Source organism: Calypte anna, chromosome 9 (assembly GCF_003957555.1).
Source record: "Calypte anna isolate BGI_N300 chromosome 9, bCalAnn1_v1.p, whole genome shotgun sequence".
NCBI lineage: Eukaryota > Metazoa > Chordata > Aves > Apodiformes > Trochilidae > Calypte > Calypte anna.
In genome coordinates, this window is record NC_044255.1 from 5,258,311 (window position 1) to 5,286,094 (window position 27,784).

General features: G+C 43.0%; 1 protein-coding gene across 7 annotated transcripts; it reads left to right on the forward strand.

The window, feature by feature from the left end:
* KLHL24 (kelch like family member 24) lies at positions 1–27,138 on the forward strand. Of its 7 annotated transcripts, XM_030456609.1 has the most exons (9): positions 1–84; positions 6,032–6,144; positions 9,290–9,395; positions 11,288–12,273; positions 16,641–16,825; positions 17,882–18,000; positions 19,068–19,256; positions 19,650–19,838; positions 20,916–27,138. In XM_030456609.1, exons 4-9 carry the CDS (start codon positions 11,354–11,356, stop codon positions 21,114–21,116), a joined length of 1,803 nt encoding a protein of 600 aa, XP_030312469.1. In that variant the 5' UTR covers positions 1–84; positions 6,032–6,144; positions 9,290–9,395; positions 11,288–11,353; the 3' UTR covers positions 21,117–27,138. The 7 variants fall into 7 exon arrangements, with proteins under 7 accessions (XP_030312469.1, XP_030312468.1, XP_030312467.1 ...); XM_030456608.1 differs by lacking the exon at positions 1–84 and having other exon boundaries at positions 5,956–6,144; XM_030456607.1 differs by lacking the exons at positions 1–84; positions 6,032–6,144 and adding an exon at positions 6,525–6,833 and having other exon boundaries at positions 20,916–25,730.
* Positions 27,139–27,784: the final 646 nt, after the last annotated feature.

A 27,784-nucleotide genomic window follows, 5' to 3' on the forward strand; every position in this document is an offset into this window, starting at 1 on the left:
GGTGCAGCTGGCAACAGGGGAAATTTTGGACATGGGACATTGGAGAAAGAGGGGACCAAAGTCATCTTAGACTCGAGAAAGCAGGTAACTTAAAACTTTGTCACTACTAATGTTAGAGTTTTAGTTTTAGAACTGTTACTTTAATTCTTCTGCCATTCAGTATTGATTTTTAAAAATGCAAGAGAATGGAGACTTTTAATATTCCCATGTGATTTACATTCCCATATCTGCTGCAGGGAAATAAAGCCAGAGAGCTTTGGAATTTCATACTCTTATTAATGTGTTTCTGTGTTATTAAAAACAGGGACATTATTCAGTTGAGTAATGTTATGGGGAAAAAATAAACATCTTAAATATAGCAAACATCTAAAGCAGTGAGACATGTATTCACCTTTTTATTGCTTCTTGTCTCCAAGAATGACCAGATCCTCATTTCATTTCTCCTCCCCTTTTAAAATTACAAAATATTGTCTTCTATACATAAAACTGGTAATCAAAAAGGCCAAGAAAGCCTATCATATTTATGTATACTGTTTTACATCTTCCATTTTTTCTTGTGTTCAGTACCAGATTGAAATATGCCAGAACAGTCTGGTAGCCAGCTGTGACATGAGAGTACAATCTGTTTATGATCAGGGGCTCACCAGCTAACCAATATTAGTTTTACAGTAAATTTTGTCTAATGATACTGCTTAGAAATAGATGGGTAGGGAAGGCTTAGGATGGAAGAGCAAACCACAGCTTTCACAATGTTTTCTTGGCAAAACTGTGTGCTGATTTAGCTACTGCACTGGAATCTGCAAATCTTCATTAAAGAGTGTTTTTCCTGGGAGTACTTTGACAACTGTTTTTTGCTTGACTTTCTATGACAACTCCTTGTCCAGAAGCATTGATCTGAAGTTCCTATAGTCTGCTTTAACATTTTAACAGAGCTGAAAGGTTTTCTTAGAGAAGCAGGCAACTAATTTCCATAGGAGTATTTCAGGGCCAGGAACAGTCCCATTTTAGATCTTAGAGCAGGTGCTCAAAAGCTTGTTTACAAAGGAGGGGGTGACCAGGGTGTTGATCTGGGCTGGGATTTTGAGTGCTGCTGGAAAGCAGCTGTGTTGGTACAGCTCCTTGCCCACCCATGCCCAAGGCAGCCACCACTTTTGGACAAGGCAGCAGCATTCAGGCTGGTGATTTCTGGATAGTCAGGGGCTTTTTCCTGTGCTCCTCTGCTGTGTGCAGGAAGCCTGAGAGTTGAGGACAGACTTGCCAGTCATCCTTCTGGTACCCCCTGGCTCCTCCATCCTCTGAGAACCAAGTCCTGCTGGTCAGCTTGGAGGGAAATTGCTTTGCACCACAGTGCTGATAACAGGAGCAGTTATCTGTGTCTTAGAAAGCAGGAGCTGAGCCATTCAGCAGCAGGCAGAGGAGGAAGGAAGACATCATGGAGCTCCTGGGGAGCTAACTCTTCCTGGCTTCACTTCAGCTAATGGGGCTTTGTTGATGACCAAAGTGAAGGGGTAGCCAAAATTACAAGATGGCAAAAGTCACCTAGAGATTTGCCCAAGCATCCCTGCTAATGCACAGCAGCAGCAGCATCACACCCCTGGGTAGATCTCCCTGGCATGGAGGGTGGCTGACCCTGCAACCGGAAGCTCTCCCAGGGTCCCTCATAGGGCTAGCCAGAGCATTTGTGCAAGCTAACCAGTTTGTAAACTTAGCATCCATTCCTCAGCCTATTGCCAGAGGGGTGTGTATTGCACCAGAAATAACTGGTGGCATGGATCTGCAAGCTTAGAGGTCACTGGTAGCTTTGCAAGCCTGTGATTCCCAAATCTGGGAGAGTGGTGTGCACATGGCAGGTCCAAATAATATCTGAAACCTGCCTTGTTTCCTGCTTCATTGGAGACAAAGCTTTTCATGGTCACTGGGGTCAGGGAAAGGGTTTATTGAAGTTGTGAAACACCTGAGGGGCTGAGAGATGAAAAGGTGCAATGTTCCCACCTGTGTAAGGGTCCTGGCATTGGCAAAGGGTTGGATGAGCAATCTCTGGAGGGGCTGAAGGAGAGAGCTGGAGTTCTGCCGCTGGGTGCTCAGCAGTGGTGGTGCACAACAGGAAGGGCTGTGGTGTGGGGATGTGTGAAAAAGTACTGCTGTGAGAAAATATTAAAGCGAACTGTTGTGGGGTTGTGGTTGGGTTTGAGGTTATGGGGCTGGGTGGGAACATATCAATAACATCACATCAGCTCAGGGAACTGTTTTTGCAGGCACCTACTTCACTCTTTTGCTAGGTTACTGATTGCACGGGCCATTCTGCAGGAACAACTCCCTTCAAGTCTAAGCTTGTGTGGCCAGCAAGGGCTCAAACAACTTATATTTCTTTGCTTCATATTTCTCCCTGAAGAGAAGGACCAGACAAACATGAGTCTCTGTCTCCCTTGGCTAAGTACTGGTTTCATGGTGTCTCGATACTGTAAGGGCTGTTAAAAAAGAAATTGTTGAGTGCTTATGGCAGCAGTGATGCAATGTTCATTCCTCTCAGCTCTGCAATTACACTCCCATAGACATCTCCCAGGCTTGGGAGATGGGAGATACCAGTTGGAAAAACGAGACACACACTTTCTGGACAGGAGCACTCTTGGCACAGGCCTTGTTTTGAGGCTGTGAGTGGCTCCTAGGATGGAGAGGAGGAGTGGGGACTTGCATGGGGTAGGAAGGTGGGCTGGCCAAGGGAGCAGCAGGGTGTGTGGAGGGACAGGCAAGACAAATCACAGGCTTGGTTTTTGTGGGTGGGTTTTGTGCATAACTCAAGTACAGGTTCTGCAGTGGTGGTGTCTCTCCAGCTGAGTAGGAGTCAGCACTGAGCACAGGAGTGAAGGGACAGCACCCAACACCCAGCACTGCACCTATAGGGATGAATGAGGATGCCCCATTTTATTCCCTGTGACAGGGCCTGTGCTCATTCTGCTGCATGACTGCTGCAGATGGATACTCAGGGAAGCACTGCTGGGCTGAGCAAGGGGATAGGATGCGCAGCGTGTGGGGCCAGAGGAAAAGGAGAGCTCTAAAATCAGGCAGGAGGCAGTGGAACTGGAAAAGATGAATAAGAGGTGTCTGGGGAGAGGGAGTGCTGGCTGGCCAGGGCCCTTTGCTGTTCAGGTGCCAGCACAGAAATCCATGCTGCAGATGACATTTCCTGGGGTGGTTGTCATTTCAAAGAGGTGATGGGAAGAGGAGAGGCTGAAAGGGGCTGGTCCTGAAGAAGTGCCTTCCACCCAAAAAGCTCCTACCTGCTCATTAACCCAGCAGACCAGCTCAAGTCAATGTGCCCCACAGGACTTTTGGCATGGTAAATATGCAAAGTCAAGGGAAGAATTCTAGCAAGTTTTGGTGCTTTCTCTGCATGCCTTTGAGTGGTCTTTGATCATGTGAAGGATCTATGTTGTACCTTCATTCTCATCAAAACCCAGTCTCTTCTTTTTAATGGTATTTGCATACACCTCTTCCTTGTCACTGTATCTTACAGTGTTTTCCTGGCACACTCAAAAAGCAAATTCCTCAGTAGTTACTGACCTCACTCTTCTGCTCTTCCTCACAAATTTCTTTACCATCACCTTTCCTTTTGCTCAGTACTGAATATTGTTTGCAATCCTGCTGAGTGGCTCTGCCATGACATTTTATGCCTACTAGAGTCAGGATCTGCCATGATGTTGTCACTCACCAATACCTCTTCCTTTCTGAACCTTTCTGTCCACTAGAACTTTTTCTAGCAATGTCAGAATCTGTTCTCACTTCTTGTGCTGAGAAGGATTTGTTTTTGTCTCTGCTCCATCCATTGCACAGCTCTTCATAACATTCCCTGGTGCTACTTATTTTCTGTCAGCTTTTAGCCTGCATTCATCCTCATCTTAACTAAATTCAATCTTTTATACAGTGATACAGTCCCCGTGTTGCAGTCAGAATTCAGTGTTTAATGTTGCTCTGTCCTCTCTGATCAGTGATGAGGGTAAGAGACTTGGTGCTGATACTTCCTTCTCTCTTTGTGTTCTTCTTTAGCTCCTGCTCTGGGTTACTCCTGCTCACCTTTACCTTTCTTCTCTCCCTTCCCTGACTGGTTAGGAGTGGTGTCCATTAGCAGTAAATAGGTACTAAAAGAAAGAAATCATGGAGTTTCTGACCCATTTAGGTGGCAAACAGCACTGTTGAAATGTATCTGAAAAGCGCCCGACCCTGGTGATATTCAAACTCAACACCATCAGAAAAATGCTTCAGTGTTGGTGGATGCATGCCAAAATTTCTGTGCAGGCTTCTAATTTTAGGTTTCAACCTTTCTAGTGCCCTTCAGATGCTTTCAGAATCTCCAGAATCACTGACCTCTTCTGAAAATATTGCCCTAAATGCTTTACAAGTACTTTACATTGTTAAAAAAGTATTAATGAAGTTTTATAGAAATGAGTAATCTTTAATAATTGGCTTTAGCTTCTCAGGCAGTGTGCAACTGCTTATTTTCAGAGAAATGCTTGGCACAGCTTGAGAAAGAACAGCCAATCCCTCTGCCAGCAGAGGAATGAAGAGCAATAGGATGTACCAGCAACTCGAGTATCCCTAATTTCAGACATCCTTGGTGACGCTGGTTTTCAGAACTGGAAGTGCCTGGATGTGACTGCATGCATACATGTGCACCTTATGAAACAATTGATTGCTCAATGAGTATTTTTAATTAGGATTTTCCTTTTAAATGCTCCATTTGCCCTCTTCACACAAAGTATTTTTGCCACATGCCACTCTCTTCAGATATTTCCTTCAAGCCACTTCAGAGATATCTTGACCCTCTTTTTTTTTCATTCCCATGATTTATTCCTTTAACCCAATTCCGTTTTCTGAGATGAACTCAGCATAGTCATATTGACCCCAGGACTTAAAGGACTGGGGCAGAGGAAAGGATATATCAGATAAGAGGTTTATTTTAAGCAAAACGTTTTTCTTAGGTCTTACACTTTTTATATTTAATGTCTTTGTAGCAAACTGGGCTTCAGATTATGAATATTTTTTATATTTGGTGGAGGAAATAAGTTACTGTAACACAGCTGCACTACAGAAGGCGACCTATCTCCTGATTTTCTCTTTGCTGTTTACATTGGTTGGAGTCCTTGCTTTTCCAGCTGGAGGATGAAAATTTGACTGAGTGGTCTCACTTTGAATGAGATCCATTAAGCAGTTCTGAGTTTTAGCTCAGCAGGAAGATGGATGACATTTTTAAAGATCTTTGTGAAAACAATTTACATGCTAAAATCAGTTGACATTTTCAGTTTGTTTTCAGAAACTCAGCTTTTTAATTAGTAATTCTCTTTTGCAAAGCTGCAATTTACCTGACCCCAGGGAAAAGCAGAGCTCATCTAGCCAATGAAAATATGAGACTGGTTTGCTCGAGAGGATCAGTCTTGGAGTCCTGAGCACATGCTGCTCTTCCAATAGCTCCAGGGAAGGAGCACTGGCAGCTGCTGCTTCCCTGGGGACGGGCTAAGGAAACAACAGGAGGGATATCCTGAAGTCAGAAGACTGTAGGTTCAGTGAAAGGTAAAGATATATTATGCCTAGGACAGGTATCTGACGTGTAGGAGAGTGAAGTTGGTGGCAGCTAATAGAAAAATAATCTAATAAGCTAATAGAAAAATGATCTTTCTTCCTTTCCCTCAGCAGTAAGGGATGAGGGGGAGCTCATCCTTCTAGGAAGGCAAATGCAGGTACCTCAGTTCTGCAGCCTTGATGAGGCCTCGTGTCCTACCTGGGAATGAACTTCATTTCAACCTGCACGTCCCTTCTCCCTCTGCTCTGCACTATGGACTTACAAGTTTGCTTATGCTAAAGGGCAGAGCAGAAATAAATTTCCATACTCCCAGGCATGTTCCATGAGCCTGTGTTGGAGCATGGGCCGGTGTCCAAATAGTTTGGTTATGAAGTGAATTTGGACTCGAGGACAGGCTCAGACCTGCTCTTGACATTGCACAGCGATGACACCAGGGTCCTGCTTTTCTATTCGCAGTTGAGTGCCACCGCCGCGACCTCCGGCTGCGACAGCCCCGCTCCTGCCATCCCAGCCTCACGGCACCGGCTCTGCCTCTCTGCGGTCAGCAGGGACCGAGAAGTGGCGGAAAGGTTTGTTGGGTGAGAATTCGGTGTTAATCAGGCGGAGATGTAGCTCAGGCAGACACAAGATCCTGATTGATTTCTTTTCTGTCGAACAGTTTGTAACTGGGTCTCCCTGCCTGAGAAGCTGCACGGAGAGCCGGGGTTTGCTTCAGCCTGGGAGATGGCTCTTGCTGGGGGTCTGCGGTCGGGCTCCCAAGGCCGGCACACGGGAACTTGGCTGCCTCCCCACCCCCCTCCCCGGGAAGCTGTGCGGGCTTGGGCTGCGGGGCCGCTCAGGAAGCCGGGGTCTCCGGCAACCGGGGGGAGATGACAGCGATGACCGCGGGCTGCTGGTGGTCTCGGGTCCTCTCCGCCTCCTCTCGCCGTTTGTGCCCGCATCTCCCGGGACGCTGCCGCAGAGGGGATCTGTGGCAGCTGCCCCGGGACTGAGGGACCAGAGGCAGCGGGCGGGGCGGCGGGACTACAGCTCCCAGGGCCGCACGGAGCAGCCGTGACATCATGTGCGGTGGCTCCGAGGTCACATGCCCCGCCGTCCCCTTTGTTTTGAGCGGCGCTGGCAGCGGGACCTTCTGCGGCGGAGGCCCGAGCGCACCGCTCCGCACCGGACCGCGTCTCTCCGCTCCGCTCCCCACCCGAACCGACCCTCTGGGCGGCAGCTCCCGCGGGGAGCAGCGCGGCGGGGCCCGTTCCCGGCTGTGAGTGGGGGCAGCAGGGAGGCGCGGAACCGCACCGCGGGCTGCGGGGTCCGGGAGGCGGCGGCGGGGCCTCCGCGGCGGGCCGGGAGCCTCCGGGGAAGGCGCGGGGCCCTGCTGAGGCGCCACTATTGCGGGGCCGGGACGCGGGGCCGGCCGGAACCGTTAGCCACCGCGGGGGGGAGGGCGCCAGCCCAACCGGCAACGCGGGGCGACTGCCGCGGCCGTGAGGTGTCGGAGGGGTAGGGGGGGCTGTTCGGCAGCGCCGGTGCCCCGGGACCTGTCGGCCGGGTCGTGTTTCCCCCCTGCGAGCAGCAGGAGCTCGGCGGATGATGCGCTGCGGCCGACACAGCCCCTGCGGCGAGGAGGGTCGGGGGGTGCCCGGAGCCCCCCGGTGCCGTTTCGTAATTCGGGTCTCCCCGCTGCCCCCGGGAGAGGGAGGCGGGGGGGGGAGGAAAGGAGGGGGGAAACGGGGACATCGCTGCCGCGGATTGGATGGGCGGGCAGAGGGGGGCTGGGCCTCGGCGCAGGGCCGGGCGCGGATTGGTTGGCGGGCGGGGGGGCGGGGCCGGGCCCTGTGTTGTAGGGGGGGCGGTGGCGCTGTCGCTAGGGCGGCGCGCGGTGAAGGTGAGATGGAGGGCGCGCGCGCGCGCGCGCGGGGGCGGCAGCAGCGCGCGTGCGCAGAGCCCGCAGGGGTGCGGAGGGAGGAGGGGAAGGGGGAGTGAAGGGGGGGAGAGAGTTGAGAGGGGGAGTGAAGGGGGGGGAGAGAGTTGAGAGGGGGAGTGAAGGGGGAGGGAGAGAGTTGAGAGGGGGAGTGAAGGGGGAGGGAGAAAGTTGAGAGGGGGAATGCGGTGTTGTCTGGTACCGTGCGGGGACTGCGATCGCCCCCCGAGATATCCTGCCTCGTCCCAGAGGCTGCGGAGCCACGGAGACCCCCGGTTTCACCGGTATGGCGGTGCGGGGCTGGTGGGCGCCCGCCCGCCGTTGTTTCCCGTGCGCTTCGCCGTGCGTGGCGTACGCGATGCCCCGCGCTGGGAACCGCTTCCGCCCCCTCCGGGCGCTGCCATTTTGTGCCGGTGCAGCCGTCGCCACTCTGGCAGTGAAGGAGCGGCTGCCTGCGCGGGTTTGCGGGGGGCCGGGGGTGTCCCGCAGCCTCTCCCTGCAGCGCCCTGGCAGCGCACGCAGTTCCCGACGTTCGTGTCTCTGTATCAGTGCAGTATTCACATCGTTATTTACTCAAACTCCCTCCTGGTTTGGGTACAGGTCCCCGGCGGGGCTGCGTGGTCTTTGCGGGTCTTTGCGTGTCGGAGGCCGGGGGCTTGCGGGACCCTCGGGAAGTCTTGGGGCCGCAGAGTCCCGGGGGGTGCGGTGTCTGCGGGTTTTGTTCCGTTGTTCTGCTGCTTTTTGTTTTGTAAACAAGCCCCGGTGGTGCGTGAAAGCGATAGTGAAAGCGGGCGGGAGGACGGTGGGTTCTTCCCCTCCCTTCCCCCCTCCCTCCCTTCCTCCTTCCCCTCCACACCAACAACAGTACCCAGAGTTTGGGTTTGTTTTGCTTTTCCCCCCTCCCCCCTCTGCAGTGAGTGTGTGGTTTTTCATTTAGAAAAAAAGGTTATTTAAAGATTTATGCGCATTTTAAAAGTGTTCGTTTCTGCTGCTTGTTTTTGTTTTGTTGTACTCAAACACAAGTCCTGGCCCAATCAGTTCCTGGTTTTGCTGGGTGTTTTGTGAGGGCACTTTAAAATCTTTGACGCATCTCTTTACCTTGTTTGTTATTGTGTCTTGGTATCTAGAGTATAGTTTTTTACCACCCCCCCCCCATATATATTTACATTATATTACAGTTAAATAAAAGGATTCTACAATCAGCTTACTAACTCTTGATTTTGGGTTACTTGTTATTAATTACTTTTAAAACTTTGTTGCTCTTAAAAAAAACCTTCACATTCTCAATTTCTCTTGTAAACCAAGAATAATTTTAAGTCTTTTAAAGCCAGTAACTTTTTGTTCTTTTTTGTATCACAAAGAAGAAGGGAGCATAAATGCTGCGGGTTTTTTTGGTGAAGGGAAAGCTTATGCTTGCACTTTTTTTTTTTTTTTTTTTTAAATCCTCTTTAAAAGAAGCAAGCAAGCTGGAGCACGTGTTTTGAGTTCCCAGTTGTGTGTTGCAGTAGATAGAGCTGGGAGTTTGCTTTCTTTTGCTGTAACCAGACCTGAGATGAAGCACATCTACAGATCATGTTCTCTGAGATCACAGAGCAAATAACTGGAATTGGCCAAACCTGAGTTAAGAGTTCACTCGATTGAGAATAAAGATTTATGAAGTTTGGTTGCTTTACCTTGAGGTGCTGTTACTAATACTGTAATACCTGGAAGCTCGGGATGCTGTGGGCTGTGCTGGGGCTCCTGCCCTTTCCTGGGGCAGCTGGCTGGACCCAGCACCTCCTTTTCTGTCTTCACAGGCTAATACTAATCTGGCCAGGGGGAGAGGAGAGGAGGTGAGGCTGGGAACCACCTCCAGTGGGAGCTACCTCCAGTGGGAACAGCGGGAACCCATCTCAGCTTCAGGTACTCTGGAAAATGCACCCTGAGGGTGAATTCTGAAGGTAGAGCTCAAGTGCACCTTGTGGCCAGGTGTGACCAGAGGGCCTTACCTCAGTGCCACTCTGTGTTTCCTCTGCTGTTTTTGTCACTGCAGCTGGGGGACCAGAGGAGCTCCAGTGGTGCAGGAGTGACATTAAACAGCTCTGCCAGCAAGAAGGGAGTTAGGGTTTGCCAGAGCTGGAGATGAAGAGAGGGAGGTGACATCTGTGAGGATGTTGCCCTGCATGAAGGAGGAGTTTGGTGCAACCCAGGTCATTTGTATCAGAGGATTTACTGACAGGAGGTGCCAGGGTGAACATTTTATTGACCTCATTTACCAGCCTCTGAATTAAGCTCTTAGGTGGCACGTAGAAAAGCCTACAGACAATGTAGATTAAGGAAATGCAGGAGCCTGTTCTTATGGTGAATGAACCTAGCTTCGTTTAGAAATGTGCCTGTGCAGAAAAACATCTGTGTTGGAGCTGTGTCTGTAGTTGTAAAGTATTTTAAAAACGTTTTGATAGAAAGCGTCATTTGATTTTCCTTTTCCTTTCCAGTTTTTTGAATGGGTAGACTCTGATTTACTTAAAGTCTGTGCTGCTTGACCCTTGCTCAGACAAGCAATCCAGTGGATTTTGTATTTATTTTTTTTATATACAAGAATTTCCAGCAGTTGCCTTTGGGAAAAAGTTTGGGGTTTTTTTCTTTATTTAAGCTTACTGAAGAGATCTCTGTGTTCAATTACCTAAATTATTGGTGCTTTATAGTGCAGTGCCTGCAATCATGTGGAATACCTGTATATACACAGAAGGTATAGGCAGGTAAATCCTCTTGGGTTTTGCTCTTGTGTGCACTAAGCAGCTCAGCTTCAGGCACTGATTCCCTTCTGCTTTTCCACCTCTGGGGCTGAAGCATGGGGTGTGCAACTCTAAAGATCCCAGCAGGTCAGGAAACTAAATTGCTGTGAGGAGCTGGTGTTTATGTACGTGGGGAATGAGGGAGACTGAACATAACCTCTTGGAAGGATGAAAAGAAATGTCATTTTGAAGGTTCAGCATAATTCAGCACATGTCCTTGTAGACATAGGAATAAATGTTACATGCATTTGGAGTGATCCCTGTGTCAGGCCTTAGAGGTCATTTTGCCCAGCCTCCTCCTGCCTCAGACAGAAAATTTCCCTGTCCTCAGTAAGTTGCCCTGAGTTCTTATTTTCATTAGTTTTACACATGAAACTTAATTCTGTTCACTAGCAGTTTAAATTAATTTTTGAGTCTTAGACTATAGGTGAATAATTTTTTGATGCTAGGAATGAACGGGTAAACAATCATGGTCAAGGTTATTTCTTGAGATGATGATGTTACTTAACATGGGTATTGTAAGAGTTATGATATTTCACCAGGATAGACATCATAATGAAATGGAGTGATTTCTCAACTGCATTTGTATTTTGAAGATTTTGGTGTTCCAATAGTACTTGGAAGCTCCAGCTGGGAACAAGGATTACACTGAAAAATGAGTACAGCTCAAGCTGTAGATCTGTATCTGGGAAAGCTTTGGCTTCTGTCAGCTGGGTGATTTGCTGGAGCTGAGAGCTTGGGTTGTTTTTAGCTTGAACACCAATGCAATGCCAGTGATGCTGGGACACTGAGAACTTGCCATCTGTGACACCTGTTCAGTGGTTGTGGTTTTTTATTTAACATGTTGCAGATAATGCTGCATTGCCCTGCACGAGGTGATTTACCCTCTAATATAATGTGTCTCCTCTAGCAAAGGCCAAAAAGTTTACCAATTCTTACAAGTTATTTTGTCTAATTCTCCTAATGAAATGAAGAATGTACCAGGAGTGTTCTGAATACAGAAGTGTCTTGATTTTTCAGGTTGTAGCTGCAAAGGAGACGTGCTGCAAACTTTTCTCAATGACTCTCTAGCCAACTGATGTAACAATGGTACTAATATTGGGACGCAGACTGAATAGAGAGGAGAGTGGGATACGAGATTCCCCTGCAACCAAGAGGAAAGTCTTTGAAATGGACCCAAAGTCATTGACAGGCCCCGAGTTCTTCGACTTCTCCTCAGGATCATCCCATGCTGAAAGCATTCTGCAGATCTTCAATGAATTCCGAGACAGCAGGTTGTTCACCGATGTCATCATCTGTGTGGAAGGGAGGGAGTTCCCCTGCCATCGAGCGGTGCTCTCAGCCTGCAGTAGCTACTTTAGAGCCATGTTTTGTAACGACCACAGGGAAAGCAGAGAGATGTTGGTGGAGATCAATGGCATTTTTGCTGAAGCCATGGATTGCTTTCTACAGTACGTATATACTGGCAAGGTGAAAATCACCACAGAGAACGTGCAGTACCTGTTTGAAACATCGAGCCTCTTCCAGATCAGCGTCCTACGTGATGCCTGTGCCAAGTTCCTGGAGGAGCAGCTGGATCCTTGTAATTGCCTGGGAATCCAGCGCTTTGCTGACACGCACTCGCTGAAGACCCTCTTCACGAAGTGCAGGAATTTTGCCTTGCAGACGTTTGAGGATGTGTCCCAGCACGAAGAATTCCTTGAGCTGGGGAAGGACGAGCTCATTGATTACATCTGCAGTGATGAGCTGGTGATCAGTAAGGAAGAGATGGTGTTTGAAGCCGTCATGCGCTGGGTGTACCGCGCAGTGGATCTGCGGAGGCCGGTGCTGCATGAGCTCCTGACACACGTCAGGCTCCCCTTGCTGCACCCAAACTACTTTGTTCAGACTGTGGAAGTGGACCAGCTGATCCAGAACTCCCCAGAGTGCTATCAGCTGCTGCATGAAGCCAGGAGATACCATATCCTTGGGAATGAGATGATGTCTCCTAGAACTAGGCCACGCAGGTGAGGAAATGTGGTGGGGTTTTTTTTCCTTATTTCTGCAGGAGAAGGACATAGTTCTATGTCCATATGTTTGATACACATGTGCCCAGAGAAAAACCACTTGCAGATTTTTTTATTTTGCATTCTGGGCACACTACAGCTACAGTTCTGTACTTCCTCCCAACATGTATCTTGAAAATGTACATAATTAAGTTTTTTGCACAGATGACTTTTATTGCTATGAAATAATTAATTAGGTAAGTGAAGTTACATTACCTTGCAAGGTGAGTGTTTTCTGGAAGTTAATGTTTGCTGGGTGAGATCTTAAGTTACTTCCTACGATAGCAGTGTCTCGAAGGAACTTTGCTCTAACAGGTAAACTAATTTCCCAACCTTCTTTTTATAACAAAATCCTGGAAGTGTACAGCACAGGACAAAGGATGTGGATGCGGTTATATACTCAAATATTCACTTGCTACATCACAAATACTTTGCATATGAAGTAGTACATGGGTTTGTAATAGCCAATAGGCAGCAGAACAACAGGTTCTTAACTGTAAAGAAATTAAATCTTGCATTTTTAAGGAATTACAAAATAGTTCCTGAAGTATTTCCTGCTTATTCAGTGACATTTTAGTAATTCAGAATTGCTACTGCTTAATAATACGGTACACAAATAGATGGCTGAAGGTACAAGAAGAAATGAGGAAGAGTCCACCTGTGGCATTTATGAGCAACAATGGTTTGGAGGTTTTTTTATTGAAAAATATTTCCCTAGTAAAAGCTTTACCCCATCATGATGCTTGACAGGGCAGTTTATTGTTAACTCCAGCTGACTGGAGCTGCTGTAAAATCACATGTAACGTTAAGATGACTCAGTGACCTGCTCTGCATCAGCAGATTGTGTTAGGAGTTACTCCTCAGTCTTTACTCTCAGTGATGTGTGCTTGCTGTGCAGTCACTCTGTAGGGAACCTGGTTTTTGGTTTTTTTGGCATGTGTTCAGGGCTTGCTTATGGGGAGAAAAACATTGGCAAGCATTTGCCCCACTAGTGGCTTTCCAGTCTTCAGTCCAGAGAAGAAATTCTTACATTTATTTATTAATTATTTTGAGAAAGAAAGGAAACCTGCCCAGCCCTCATAGTTATGTCAAAGTGTGTGGTGTGTATCTGCTTCAGAATCTGAGGAGCCTGACTGTAGCGTTCCCTGTTGTAAATGAAGGACCATGCCTGACAGAGGGGACTTGTGAAGCTGGGGGTGGGAGGAGCTTTAGCTTGGGATTTTGTGGGTTTTGTTGGTTTTACTGCTGAGCTTATTAAACTGCACTGTGGATTCCAGTAGGCAGGAACAAGAGAACTAATTTACAAAGAGAAAAACTGGCTGGCCTCCCGGCAGGAATTTTTTCCCTTTTTCCATATTACATTCATGGAATAGTTCTTTGTCATTTATTTCTGTTGCTTGTTTGTTTCTGTTGCCTGTAGCAAAACCAGATCTTGTTTTAAAACTTTTACCAGGTATCCCTTCCAGCACTCTCTTTTCACCACACCTTCTCGGGGCATTGCTCGGGCATTTGGAGAGGAGAGCGCACTGGAGAGCATTTTTGCTTCTTTCTTGCCTTCCTCCAATTTCTTTTCTTATACAAGCTGTTTCTAAAAGGAGACAGGCTGCAGGATCAGAAATTCCCACGCTAGTGTTTTTACCTAAACTTCTGGAAACTGTGGTTCCTTAAATGTATGCACATATTGGTGAAGTGGTTTCTACCTTTTTTTTTTTTTAAGAACCTGAGGATTGCAATTCACATTTGATTTTTTTTTTTTCCTTTTTGAAGCCACTAAAGAGTTACCTGAAGTAAACAGAAGTCTAAAGAATGCCATAACAGTTGCCTAGCTGTTCTCTGTGCTGTGTGCCAGGAGGCATCCTTGGTGTATGCTGCAGGCCTTTTGAAAGAGCTTGCAGTGACATAGTGACATCTTGAGGTTGCCTCTCCTGGCCCTAGCTGGGTACACAGCAAATCTCCAGGCAGTGTGCAAGAGTACATTTCCATATACAAAACAAAACAGGATTTTCCTACTGTATGCTTCGAAAGATTTCCAGATTTTCATATATCTGTGAATTCTCCAATCACGGAGTTCAGCTTAGGTGTCTGATAACAATACATGAGCATCCTCTTTAATCAGTTAGATGTTATAACACTTATATATTTTAATACCCTCTTTTTGGTTGCCTTTAGAAAGCTTTAATGCAGTCGCTTATTTTTCCCCAAGGAGATGTTTGGGGGTTTTTTATTTCATGTTAGATTTGTTTGCTATGCAATTTGCTACCCAAAGGTAAATTAACAGTGTTAAGAAAAAAGTGGTGATATACCAAAATCCTTTATTTTTTTTCTACACTCCATTCAAGTGTTTCCTTAGCTCTTTTCTGGAATTAGCCTTTGCCTGTATGGTTTTTGTGTACTAACACATTTACAAGTTCTTAAACTGATGTGCTTCTATCAATTGCAAGAATATATTTTGGAACTAACTGTAAAATCTGTACAGTTCAAGACTCCTTCAAGAAAATAAAACAGAGAAAGTGTTTTATGACTGGAAAAGTACATGGTTCTGTTGGAACTAAGATACTTGGGAAATTTTTGGTTTTCTGTGGATTTGAAATACTGTGCTAAATATTTAAAGAGCAAAACTCCCATCATAGCAATTCATGAAGAGCTCTCTCTAGTTTTTGGTTCCTTTAGTTTTAAAATAAGGACTGATTATCTGGTACAGTAAGCTTTTGAGTAAGTGAAGCTTTGATTCTAACCTAGACAGTAATAGACAAATTTCTTTCATACGTAGCATTAGCTGATGGATTTGGGATTGCTTCTCAGGCAAATTATGAGATGAGTATCTTGCTTTTAAGGAAATTCTCTTCCTGGGTAATGCTTTGCTGGCAACTGGAACTTCCCCTCTCTTATCCTTTGAGAGATTCTTTTCAGAGTTGTTCCTCAAAAAAGTAAAAAACAGTAAATACACAGAAACCAGGAGCAAGCATGGTGTCAAAGCTGAAGAGTGTTTCTTCTGACTAGTTCAGGTGTGTAAGTATGTTTCCTCAGATAAATTTTATCATTGTACCATCTTAGATTGTCATTGAGCATTGCCTTTGCCTATTTACTGTGTTCTGAGTGGAAAAATATGTGGGATATTTAAATTCTGGTGTGTGGTAACAAGGCGACAGAAGGGCTGACAGTTTTCTTCCTGGTTTCAAACCAGGGAAAATGTCACCAGGGTTTATAAGGTAATATGTGCTTAAGCTCATGTTTGGAAATTTTGGGGGCAGATCATGCAACTTTTATTGTGGATGCAGTCAGCATGGGTATGAGGGAGATGACCACTTGTAGGGGGTTCATTGCAGGAAGGCTTACCAAAAATAAAGCAACTTTGCATTCAGTTTTATTTAATAGACGACAGTGCTTGAAATAACCGTAGCAGGGCAAAGTCCTCTCATCTAAAAATGCCCTGAGAAGAATGGATTTCGACAGTTGCTCACAAGAAATGACAAATTTGAGAGAAGGTAAAAATCTTGGTCATGGGTTGTTCTGGGTGTCTGAGATGGTTGCTTGATTCAGTAAAGAGCTTTGTTATTGCTGTAAATACACAGCATGTGTCATGCAGAAGCATCAGGTTAAGTAGAAGGAGCGTAAAAGTGTGGGGCAGTATTTAGAAGCTTATTTGTGTACACCAGACTGTCTGATACCTAAGTTTTTCACACTGAGTTACAGCTTTTTGTTTAGGCTTGACTTTTTATTTTGGTGTTCCTTAACCTTCCCCTCTGTCAATGTGATTTTTTTCACTTTTTAAGATTGTGTATTGGCTCCAAGATCTTTATTTTTCCTTATTTTGGTGACTCTCTTCAGCTCTTCTATTTTTTTTTTCCCCAGAAATAACATAAAACATTTTGAACTTTTTAATATTCAAGGAATGTAAAGTACTGTGAATGTTTTAACATTCATGGGGGCATGACTGGCTTCAGTGTGAAACAGATTGATCATCTCATTGTCTCAGGCCTTGCTTGAACTCTGTTTCTGATGCTTTGTACACAATCAAAGGAAAATAACATTATAATATTATTTCTGTATTTTTTAATTATTTGATATTTACATGGGAAGTTGTTTAGTGCAACTCCACTATGTACACAGAACACCTTTCAGTGTGGTAACCTACTGTGTAATGAGACAGCTGGAAACATTGAAAACCTCTGACTGTTGTAAATAACTCCTCCTTCTTTTTTGTTTGCTTTAGTGCTAAATAGTAAATTTTCGAATTTTTTCCACACAGTTTTAAAAACAATGTTGTTTGGTCTCCATGTACTAATAAATACCTTGTCCATCTTGGCTTTTTGTGTTCACTTTCTTAGATCAACTGGTTATTCTGAGGTGATAGTTGTTGTTGGAGGCTGTGAACGAGTTGGAGGGTTTAATTTGCCATATACTGAGTGCTATGATCCTGTCACAGGAGAGTGGAAATCCCTGGCTAAACTTCCTGAGTTTACCAAGTCTGAGTATGCAGTGTGTGCCCTGCGGAATGATATTCTTGTTTCAGGTGAATAATCCTAAACAATTCAAGACTCTTTTTACTGGCTTTGGTTTGTTTTGAAATAGATTTATGTACTGTGAATTTCCAGAAGACCTCAACTCGAAGTCACTTTCTGGATGTAGAGTGTGAGCATCAGCCCCAAACCATTCTTATTGCAGACAAAAGTGTTTTCTTGGATTTTTTGCTTGGTATTAATTTTTTGCAGCTGCTTCCAGGATATCAGTTGTATTTAAGGAGAATAGCTCATGCTTGTTAAGTATGCTGCTTAAAAATATGGTAGTGGCCTGATGGCAGCTGCAGTTGGAAAAATGACACGCAACAAACTCCAAGCAGTCTTTTTTCCAGCAGCATTTTCACTGCTACAAAAGGTGCTGTGTGCTGGTTAAAAACCCTAGTTTGCTTAGGAGCACTGCTGGTGACTCTCTCCTATCCAATGGCTTCCCAGACTGCAAAAGAATAACAGTTAAAGCTTTGTTGTGTGGTAGGAATGTAAAATGGGAACCAATTCCTTTTAACACCTTTATACCAGCCACCTAACAGTGAAATGAGCAATAGGTATTTAAACAACTGTAATTCAGCCTTTAGCAAAGGTAAATTATAGGGTGGAGCTCATGGCTGAGACACTGAGCCCCATGTATTAGTTAAACCAAAAAAAAACCTGTCTCCTTAGATGTGTAGTGCCTGTGCCACTTGAACAAAATGTAAAGCAAAGGAGATGTATGCAGGAGCCAGAGAGAGCAGCTGGTGTTAAGGTTTCTTTTGAGTGTCTCAGGTGGGTAGTGGCACTAAAGGAAATGTGAATAGCATGAGCAAAAAGCCATTAAAATACATTCCAATCTCAAGAAATAATCTAATGTGGTCACTAAATAAAACAGCTTGGTGTATGTTTCCATGTCTGAAATCCCCAGCAACAGACTTCCTAGTCTGATGAATACAGATAGATCTTTATTTCACCTGAAGAGGATATAGATTTTTAGTTGCTCACTGTAGCCACCCATATTAATAGGTAATGTTTCTCATTGTTATGAATTTATTCACATGGACATATTTTTGTTTTTCCAGGTGGAAGAATCAATAGCCGGGATGTTTGGATTTATAACTCTCAGCTGAATATCTGGATCAGAGTGGCCTCCTTAAATAAAGGCAGATGGCGCCATAAAATGGCTGTTCTTCTTGGTAAAGTAAGAGAAGTATATGGATTTATTTCTTTTTATAGTGGGGATGTTTGCTGTATATAGGAAAAGAGTGGAGAAAACGTGTACATATTTAGTATTCATTTTGCTCTTGCTAAGTATTTTTTAAATAGATATTTTCAACAAAAAGAGTATTTTAAACAATGAGGCTCTTTCTCAGTCAGACAGTATCTGTGGACATGAAAATCATGTTAAGCCCTCGTTTATTATTCTTGGGATTTTTTTTGTCATTGAAGTGTCTTATCCCCAAGAAACAATTTTTTGGGGAGGCAAAGAAGCATCTGAATTTGCCAGTGCTTCAGAAGTGCTGTCAAAAGTTTTAATAGTTTATGCAGTAATTAACAGAAACTGGTACTGGTCTGGATCTCAGCTCTGTGCTCTTTTATTTAATGTTTAATATTAAAATTACCTAAATATATGCTGTGGGAGGCTTTATTTTGAAGACACGTAGGTCTTAGCATAACAAGAGGAGTTGGGATCAACTGCCTGTGAGAATTCCATAAATCAAAGTTAGAAAAGAGGTGCATGTGGTGTGTCTCAGAGTGAGTAACTTCTGGAGATGAGATTTGCAGAAGAAGTCAGGCACAAGTAATAAGGAGCTCTCGTTAAATATGAAAGAAACAAAAGCAAAGTAAAGTTTACAAACCTAGAGAAAGAAATGGTTTTGTAAGCAAGAAGGAAAAAAATAGAACACTGAGCAAAAGGAAATTCAGATGGACTTTTTCTGTGTCTGAATGTAATCCGTAAATAGAGAAATGCAGACAAGTGATGTTTTAAACAAATGGATTTCAAATAGGAAGGTTTATCAGGATTAACACTATGTTTTTGATGTGTTTCCAGTGTCATTTCACATGTGACTGAACTGAATTCTCTAGGTAGTCTTGACCTATTATTTGTAAACCGTATTCTTTTTCTCCTGTGTATAAACTAAAAATGTTTGGGAAGTATCCCTTCACAAACATAGTAAATTAGGATTCTTGCAGCTTTATATTAATTAATATTTAAATGTAATTGGTACTCTGAAAATGATGTGTTAGTTTTGCCCCTTTGCCTAGGTGTATGTTGTTGGGGGGTACGATGGGCAGAACCGCCTCAGCAGTGTCGAGTGTTACGATTCGTTTTCCAACCGATGGACAGAGGTGGCTCCCCTTAAAGAAGCTGTGAGTTCTCCAGCAGTCACCAGCTGTGTTGGCAAATTGTTTGTCATTGGTGGTGGCCCTGATGACAACACGTGTTCTGACAAGGTCAGTTAATTGGTTTTGATGGCAACTTCTATCCACAGATACAGATCTGTTTCAACTGGTTTGCTGAATGTAGTATGGAATTATTACAGGACAAAAAATACAGAGCAGAAAAGATTAACTCAGTGCCATGCTGCTACTGGGGACTTTCTCCTTGGTTTTGTCATTGGCTTCAAGTTACATGGCTTCTTAAATGAGAGTGTGGGGAAAGCGATGCTGAATATAGTGCTTGTTAAGATAGTGATAAATGGACCTGCATTTGTATTGACAGCTTTTACATGGTGAAATACTGACCTCTAGGTGTAGCATTTTTAGCTCTTTGTATGACCTGTGTGTGTGTGCCAGGTTATTATGTCAATTAGACTTTTAATCCGAAATGCATGGCCTTGTTTTCAGGTTCAGTCTTACGATCCCGATACCAACTCCTGGTTGCTCCGTGCAACCATCCCCATTGCAAAGAGATGTATCACAGCTGTGTCTCTGAACAACCTCATCTATGTTGCTGGTGGGCTCACAAAAGCAATATACTGCTATGATCCAGCTGAGGACTACTGGATGCATGTACAGAACACATTTAGCAGACAGGTAGTTATTTTTTTACATTAATGTCTTGTCATGGATAGTGTACTCTTGTTTAACCCTGTTAAAATTACATCTCTGATTCCATTCTTGCTTAACTTCTTCAGCTGTGTAATTCAAAACCCCACAGAAGTTTCTAAACCAGCAGCTTTTCAACTGGGTGTCAGTATTACCCAGTCCAGTCTTTTTGTTTGAGCACTCACTGTTTTGTTGGAGAATAGTATAACAATATAATGGATTATGTTTTAATTGTCTAGAAATTCTCTGTCCAATTCTGATACATTTTTAAAATTTAGACTCAAGGCAGCAATTTCTTTAAAACTGATAAAAGCCTTTCAAGGTAACAAATACTGAAGGCTGTGTGAAAAAAACCCACAGTATAGCACAAAGTGTCTGATTCAGCAGCAAGAGCTGTGCCACCTCACCATCTGGAACACCAAACAGAATTTTAAAATGTGTCCCCACAGTAGTAAAGTGCCTGTGTATTAAGTTTCTTTTCCCTAGGTTTTTAAAACATTAGTTACTCTGTATCTACCTTAAAATAAATATTATTCTTTTTTCCTGGCCTTCCCTTTATTCCTGACTTTTTGATCTGTGTTATCTATTTGATGGAATATTTTTTCTATGCCTGCTTTTAAGGAAGAAATAAAATCCTCTCTTTTTAAGTAAGACACAGTGCTCTTTTTCTTATGCTCTCTTGTCTTAGTCATGTTTTTTTTTTCTCCCCTGTTTACATCCCTTTGTGTTATCTGTTACTCCTCTAAGATCCCTCTCCTTGTTCCCATTTTTTTAAATTACATGTGTTAATTACATGTGTCCATTTTTCTGAAAACCTTTGTTCTCCTTTCCTTATCTCAGAGTTTTAAAGGCAAGTAGAGCCTGTGAGTAGTGAAGAAACAGTATTTTGTGTTTGTGCTGCTGCTTTCCTCAGTTACTGTGCTTTCTGCATTGGTCCTTTCAGGAGGGAAGGGTACAGGCCAGGCTGTTTACACGTGGTAGTCACAACACACTGGGGTAAGCATGCAGGAATTGAGGTCTCTTTCTTTGTGATAATCATCTGTTCCTTTGTGTGTTATGAAACAGGAGAATTGTGGCATGTCTGTGTGTAATGGCAAGATCTATATCCTTGGTGGAAGAAGAGAAAATGGTGAAGCCACAGACACTATCCTCTGCTATGACCCTGCCACGGGCATTATCACAGGAGTAGCAGCCATGCCCAGGCCAGTATCCTATCATGGCTGTGTGACCATTCATAGATATAATGAAAAAGGCTTTAAACTGTAGTCTTTGCCTTGAAAAAACAGAAGATGGCATGACTGAATCCAGTGGTCTGCTGCAAGACAGGCTTTTTAAAGATTCCTGAAGTGGGAAAATGCTCTTTCCTTACCAAAGTGTCATATGAAAATTTTATCCTGTGCCTTTAAAGGGTTAATTTAACTTACAAAACAAGTCTACAAATCTATCCAGTAACCAGAGTTCAGTTATATCTGCTGTGGGCTCTGGTGTGAGAGCAGTAATTGTACATTTTACCAATGTTCAGAAAGTTTGCCCTGTGTGTGGTTGGCAGTGAAAACCTTGGAAGCTTTTTGGGGAAAGTGCCTTCACAAGCATATGTGCCTGTCCCCTAAGAAGTGATATCTGCAAGATGTTTAAGGTTCTGCTAACTGGAAGAATATATAATTAAGTAAATTCCAAAGAGTCATCTATGATAATTGCCTACAAATTAAAAAAGCTTATATATTTCATATGCACAGCATTCTTATAAGCAGATTAGTGGCTTAACCAAGTAGATCATGTACCATTTGGAATTACAACGAACAAAAGCCAAGCAAACAACACAAGCTACATAGAACAAGTATTGAAATCTTTGAGGAGTACTTTTTTGATGGAGAAACTGTTTAATGAGCTACTGCAGCACCCTGCAGTAACAATGCTGTGCCTTAGCACTATGGACCTTAAAATGTGTTGCTAAATGTTCATCAGATGTACAAGGCCACGTGATATGGAGAAGTAGTGACCACTGGGGTGTAGGCACACATCTATGAAGCAAATCCTGAATCCCAGTTCTTCTTGAATAGTATAGCTGAAGTCTGAAACTCACTGGGTTTTCTCCTTGCTCACTGCAAAATATCTTTATACTACTCAAGGAATAAAGGATGAAGAACTTGGGATTCTTCCAATTTTCTGTATCACACTATATATAAATTACCTGATAACAGAGGCAGGGACTCAGGTTGTACCCTATGGCATATAAATTGATCTTTTGGATATCTCATCTGCAAACATGGTAGAGTACCTGCTAAGTGTTTCTTGTCCTGTCTTCAGACAATCACTTGCTGTAGCACAGTTAAACTGCTGTATAAGCTGCTTGGCCACAGATAAAGAAGTTCTGGAAAGGTCCCTCCTGTCACCAGGAACATATCTGTGGACCTGTCCACATAGCCATATGAGGTAACTCTCACATAACATGTTCTGGATAATTTTGAAGCCTAGGAAGTGCTTCTATTTTGACCTTTATTATTATTATGATTATTACTATTTTAGTAAAGGTATTTTTTCAAGTCCTCCCTAGATTTCTGTACTAGGTCTCTATCTCTACAGTACCACAGTTATATAGTTGAGGCACAAGTTCATAAAAACTGACATAGCACTTGAGATTTAGAAAATGAATAGGATTTTTTGTGTGCCAATTTCCTGTTAATCACCAAAAACCTTAGGAACTGCCTTTCAAAGGAATTCTGAGGACAGCAGCCAGTAGGGAAGTTGGTCAGTGCCAGGGCAGAAAAAAAACTTGAGGCTTCTGCACAGACAACCTTGGCCTTGGGGTTCCGACCTCCCTGCTTGCTCAGGAGGGTGAGAACAAGCACCATCTCTGGAATGTCATTGGTTCCACTGGACTCTCTTCATCTCTTTTCCCAGAATATTTGTTGATGAGATGGAAATTCTGACCCTCAGTGAAGCTGTGCCAAACTGGGAGTCATCATTTTCATTAACATCTGGTCATGGCTTTTGAAGAGCACCAGCAGCTGCACCTTGTGGTGCATTCACTGTAACCTCAGGAAGGGACACAAATTTCACTTTCTGGCTGAATACCAAACACTGCTTCGTGTATCTTAAAAATACTGTTAAAATAACAATTCTCTGTATATCAGTGGTGTCATTAGGAACTAAGTCCCTGAGCCTGTACCTTCACATTGCCCTAAAAAGAAAGTCCCTTGGTAATGCAACACAAATGAATCAGATAAATCGATCCTTTTCTAAGTTTCTTGTGTTTCTCCTCACCATTTGTTACTTTGAAAAGGTAATTTCAGTACCTGTGAATTAGGTCTGCTGATAGCAATGGTTTTTGCCCAGTAACTGATACTGTATATTAAGTGTTTATAGCTTATACCATTATTGTAAAAGAAAATGTACAAAATTGTAGCAGCACTCCATTAGAGATGCAATTTGAAAAATCTTCTCCTTTCCTTTGATTTCCATCTTGTTTGTATTAAGACTTGTAATGTTGACTGTCATGCCAAACTGTTCCTAAACATTTTTTATTCTGCACCTGTAGGTGCAGGACAATGTCATTTATGTATAGGTATCTTTTAATCCGTGTTTGTAATACTGTTCTACTCTGTAAATAACAAGATACTGCTTTTTATGGTTTTGAAGATTTTATTTTACAGTTGTCTTTTATTACCAATTTATGTACTATTAATGTTACCTATTATTTTGAAAATGACAGTGTTTAATGAACCAGTAAATGCTGAAATGTAGATGCAGAAGAAAACTTCTGCTTACAGTTCTTGAGAACCTGTATTCAGTGCTGAACAGTTACACAGGTGGAGCATTTTTAAAATGGCAGTTATTAATGCAATTATTTCCTTAAATCAATCACTGATTACTTTCTAAAATATTTTTGTGTGCTTGTTAACTCTAAATAATTTGCACTTGTGGCCTACTTTGGTAGAACTAGAAAAATAACAATTCAACTTCGGTTTATCGAAAAACTTACCATTTTTCCATAAGGTTGCATTAATATGGAAGTTGTATTCCTGAGCCACCTGTTCCCCAATGCATTTCACTGAGGTATATATGAATCCAGAGATTTAAATTCTTATTGCCCTGCTTATCCAGCTGCTTGAAGTTCATGGGCTTGAGCAGAACGTTGGACTTTTTTGTCTCAGCTAGGAGAGAAAATAGAAAATATTTCCATCATAAATGGTACTAGGGGTGGTAGCTCTGCACAACAATGTCCCTTCACTCTAACCATACAGGGGAAGAAGGCTCAAGTATCTCCAAAGTCACACCTAAAAAAATACATTTTAAGAGTTTTCTAGTATTTCACTCCACTAAACAGATAATTGCATTTTAAGCTTTTCACTCCTAAAAGAAATGAGACTGAATGTTTTCCTTCTCCATTTGGGTGTTTACTTCATGAGCTACATCCTTCTTTTCTGCTAAGAAAATTGTGACCTTAATTTGAAAGAAATTTGCTTCCTTGGAGCCTGGCTTCCAGAAGGTTCTGAATAGAACTTGTGGTGCAGCCTGTAGCCTTCCCCTTCTAGATGCACAACGCATTCCCTCATTTTACCACCATCAAGCAGGTGACATGGCCTGGTAGTCACTTAGTCTTACCTGAGGCTGCCTTCTTAGTGATGCTGAAATAGGCAGAGTTTCTGGCACCTCTTTCATTTGTATCATCAGATGATTAATTTCAAGCCATGTGCCTGGTATGCATTTTGAGGTTCTGGCACTGTGCTTTCCACCAAGGATTGAGAGTTGTACTGCTGTTTTTTTTATTATTACTGTTAATTGGCACTGATGCAGTTCTCATCGAAGGCTGCTTTTGTTTCAGCTCTCTGAAGCACAGGTATCTTTATGCAGATTATGTTGATATATACCCTTTATCATAGATCGCTTGAGCTTCCTAAATAGTATTTTTAAGACCGTAAATTTTTGAGAGAAGCTGACACTGTAGGAAGAGGAGGTGCCCACCTTGACAGAGGTTTGGAAGAAGCTTTGAGCACCTGCTTTCTGGTTGCCTGTGCTTGAGAGCAAGGCCACTGCTTGACTGCTCCTCCTCCTTCAAAATAGTTGAGTTTACCACATTACCTTGGATAATTACTCAATTTGTCCTGCTTTTGTTTTATTTGAGCAGCAAAGACAAAACAAGCAGCACTCCCACTCCCTGTAACTTCAAGTTTCCCTTCTGCCCCAGGCTTGGTGGTGTAGTGGAACAGTCACCCTCAGCAGGCAGGCAGAGCTATCAACTTAGTCCAGCTCCAGAAACAAGAGAAACTCCTGGAGAGGGTGAGGGACAGCAGAAGGAAGCACAGGATGTTTAGTGTTGGTGAATTTGGTTGGGCTTGCTGAAGCCCAAGACATTCTGGATGCTCCTAAGTTTGGAGCTCCAACTGCTGACACTCAGGTGATGAATATATTTCACATTTGTCAACTCACTGCACTTTGAGGGATAAGGATGAATATATTGTCATAGTCTTACAGTGCTCAGGAAAACCAAAGGTTCATTTTTCCTTATTGCCTACCTAGGCAAGTATGGATGTTTTTATTTCCTACCACTGAAGATGGCAAAAGCCAGTTCAAGACCATTAAGATACTCAGAATTCTGACTTGATTACTCTAGGCAGAATGAATGTTTTCATCTGAATGCAGTCTTATACACACAAGAAAGTAGAGATGAAATGGTTCATTGTGCCTTGTTAAAAAAATCTGAGCAACCTATACTCAGAAAATCACATCTGTCTACAGATCAGTCTACAAGATAGATGAGATTTTTAAGCAGAAATTTGCTGTCTGGTTGGGGGCCAAGCAGTGATTTGTCTATCACAAAAGTTTCCTCAGTGTTGAATGACTTCAGGTGGCATTAATAAAAATGGATGTCACTGCCAATTTATCATGATTGTGTCAATGCTGTGAAAATTGCCAAAAAACAGCAAGCAGCCTCCTGCCAACCCCAAACCAGATTTGTGAATCAGCTGTTCTCTGCATGCTGGCCCTGTGTCAGCTGTCTTCCATAACTGATGTTACTTGTAACTTAATGTTACTCAAATATATGGCCCTGAAAACATTACAGCCCCAGAGCACTATTTGCAGGAACATTTCTTTTTCCTGTGGTAGTTCTCCAGTCTGTGCCTGTGTCTTTATGTGGGCAAGTCCATGAGTGTGAGTGATTCTGTGATCATTTTCTGATTGTGCTGTTGCAAGTAATGCACAGAAAAGCCCCTGGGTGCAGCATGTTGATGATGTAATTATGGCTTTGTATTACTAGATCCAAAGAAAATAATGTGCTTAAATTTTGAAAATACTTGTGCCTTGAATTCACCTATATTTTTATCTGTTGTGAAAAAGAGCTTGGATTACTTCTACAAGCTTGTTATCTCTGTTAAGATTGATCTTACTGTCCAGGCTGTGGATGTCCTTGTAAGAGAAGTAAGTCTTGCCACTCATTAACTAGAATAATGAAACCTCTTGTTTAGAATATGCCTAGAATGCTTCCAGTATTACAATTCTATGGCAGAGTTAATCTAGGGAAATCAGTATTTGTTTTTTCCTATTTTCTGTTTCCATCTCTCTGCAGCGCCAAAGGCTTTGAGTTTTAGCCTTTGACTTCCTGCCCTAAACATTTACAGTTTCTTCTTTTAGCCTCTGTGATACTTCTGAATGCTTGGACTTGTCATTTATGAACCTCTTCTTCAATATATTGAATATGAAGCAGTAATGCAGCGCAGCATCGCAATAAGCAAATCAAGAGACTTGAATGTATTGTATTTTTACTAATTTCATGTGTTAATGCTGGACCTATGAGTTATTCTCCTTTTGGTGTACCTGTAGCAATTGGGAGTCAGATTAATAGAAGCTGCTTTGCCATGGAAAGGGAGTTTACCTCCTGGACTGTTTTTCATATGATATTTTATCTCCACCTGAAATAATGTTACAATTTTCCCTTTTTTTGCTGAGGAAAACAGCAGTTCATAGCATATTCCTTGCCAGTTTCTTTTATTTACTGAAACATAAAGGGTGTAGTTCCATGAGGAGCTGATCTTTTCATCAAGAACAACCTGGTGCAGCACAAGTGATGTTTGAACAGAAGTGCAGACCACTTACTGTGTGCCAGAGTCAGTGTAACATTATCTCACATATAACATTAAGGTCTTCAGATAGTGCTGACAGTAGAAAAATGATTTTGTAATGTAGCACAATTGCAATAACACCTGTTATATTTAAATATATTTCTTGCATAATTCTTTGAAAGTTTTTTAAAGTTCAGTGTACCGAATAAACATTTGCCTTTTGACTAGTTCACTGTGTTTTATTTAGTTTATGAGAAAATCCAGGGTGGGGCTTGGTGGTGGAAATTCCTTCCTGTTTTTAAGTTGCTGGATTGGCAGTCTGTATAGCCATCCTTTGATCCATTCTTCTGTCTCCCAGTCTAGTTGTTTTCCCTGCTCATCTTTCTGCCCTCACCATGGAACTTAGTATTGATGTTAATAAAGGCAAGCAGGGAACTCTGCAGAAGAATAAATTTAAAAGAGAAAAAAAATGGAAAGCAGGGTGTGGGATGTAAGATACTGGTTAGTCCTGGTATTGCAATGGGAAAAGGATGCAAATAGACTGGGAAGACAAAACCAGCTTGGGAAATGAGGAAAAGGTACCCTAATGCTAGGAAAGTGTCTGGCACCAATATGGGTTGGAAAGAATCCTGTAGGAAATTTATTCTCTTAAAATTAGCTGCTTGGCCATCTTGAGCTCTCACTTGCAGATGGCAGAGCATAAGGGTTCAAGTGTTACTACTGCAGGTGAACAGTTATGAAAAAAATACTTAGTGTATTATCCCAATTTTTACATATTACATCTATCTTTCCTGTGTTTTCTAGTGAAATCATAGCTGTTTTCCTAGTTTCCTCTTTTCCTGGACTTCAGACTCAGAATTTAACCCTTTGTGT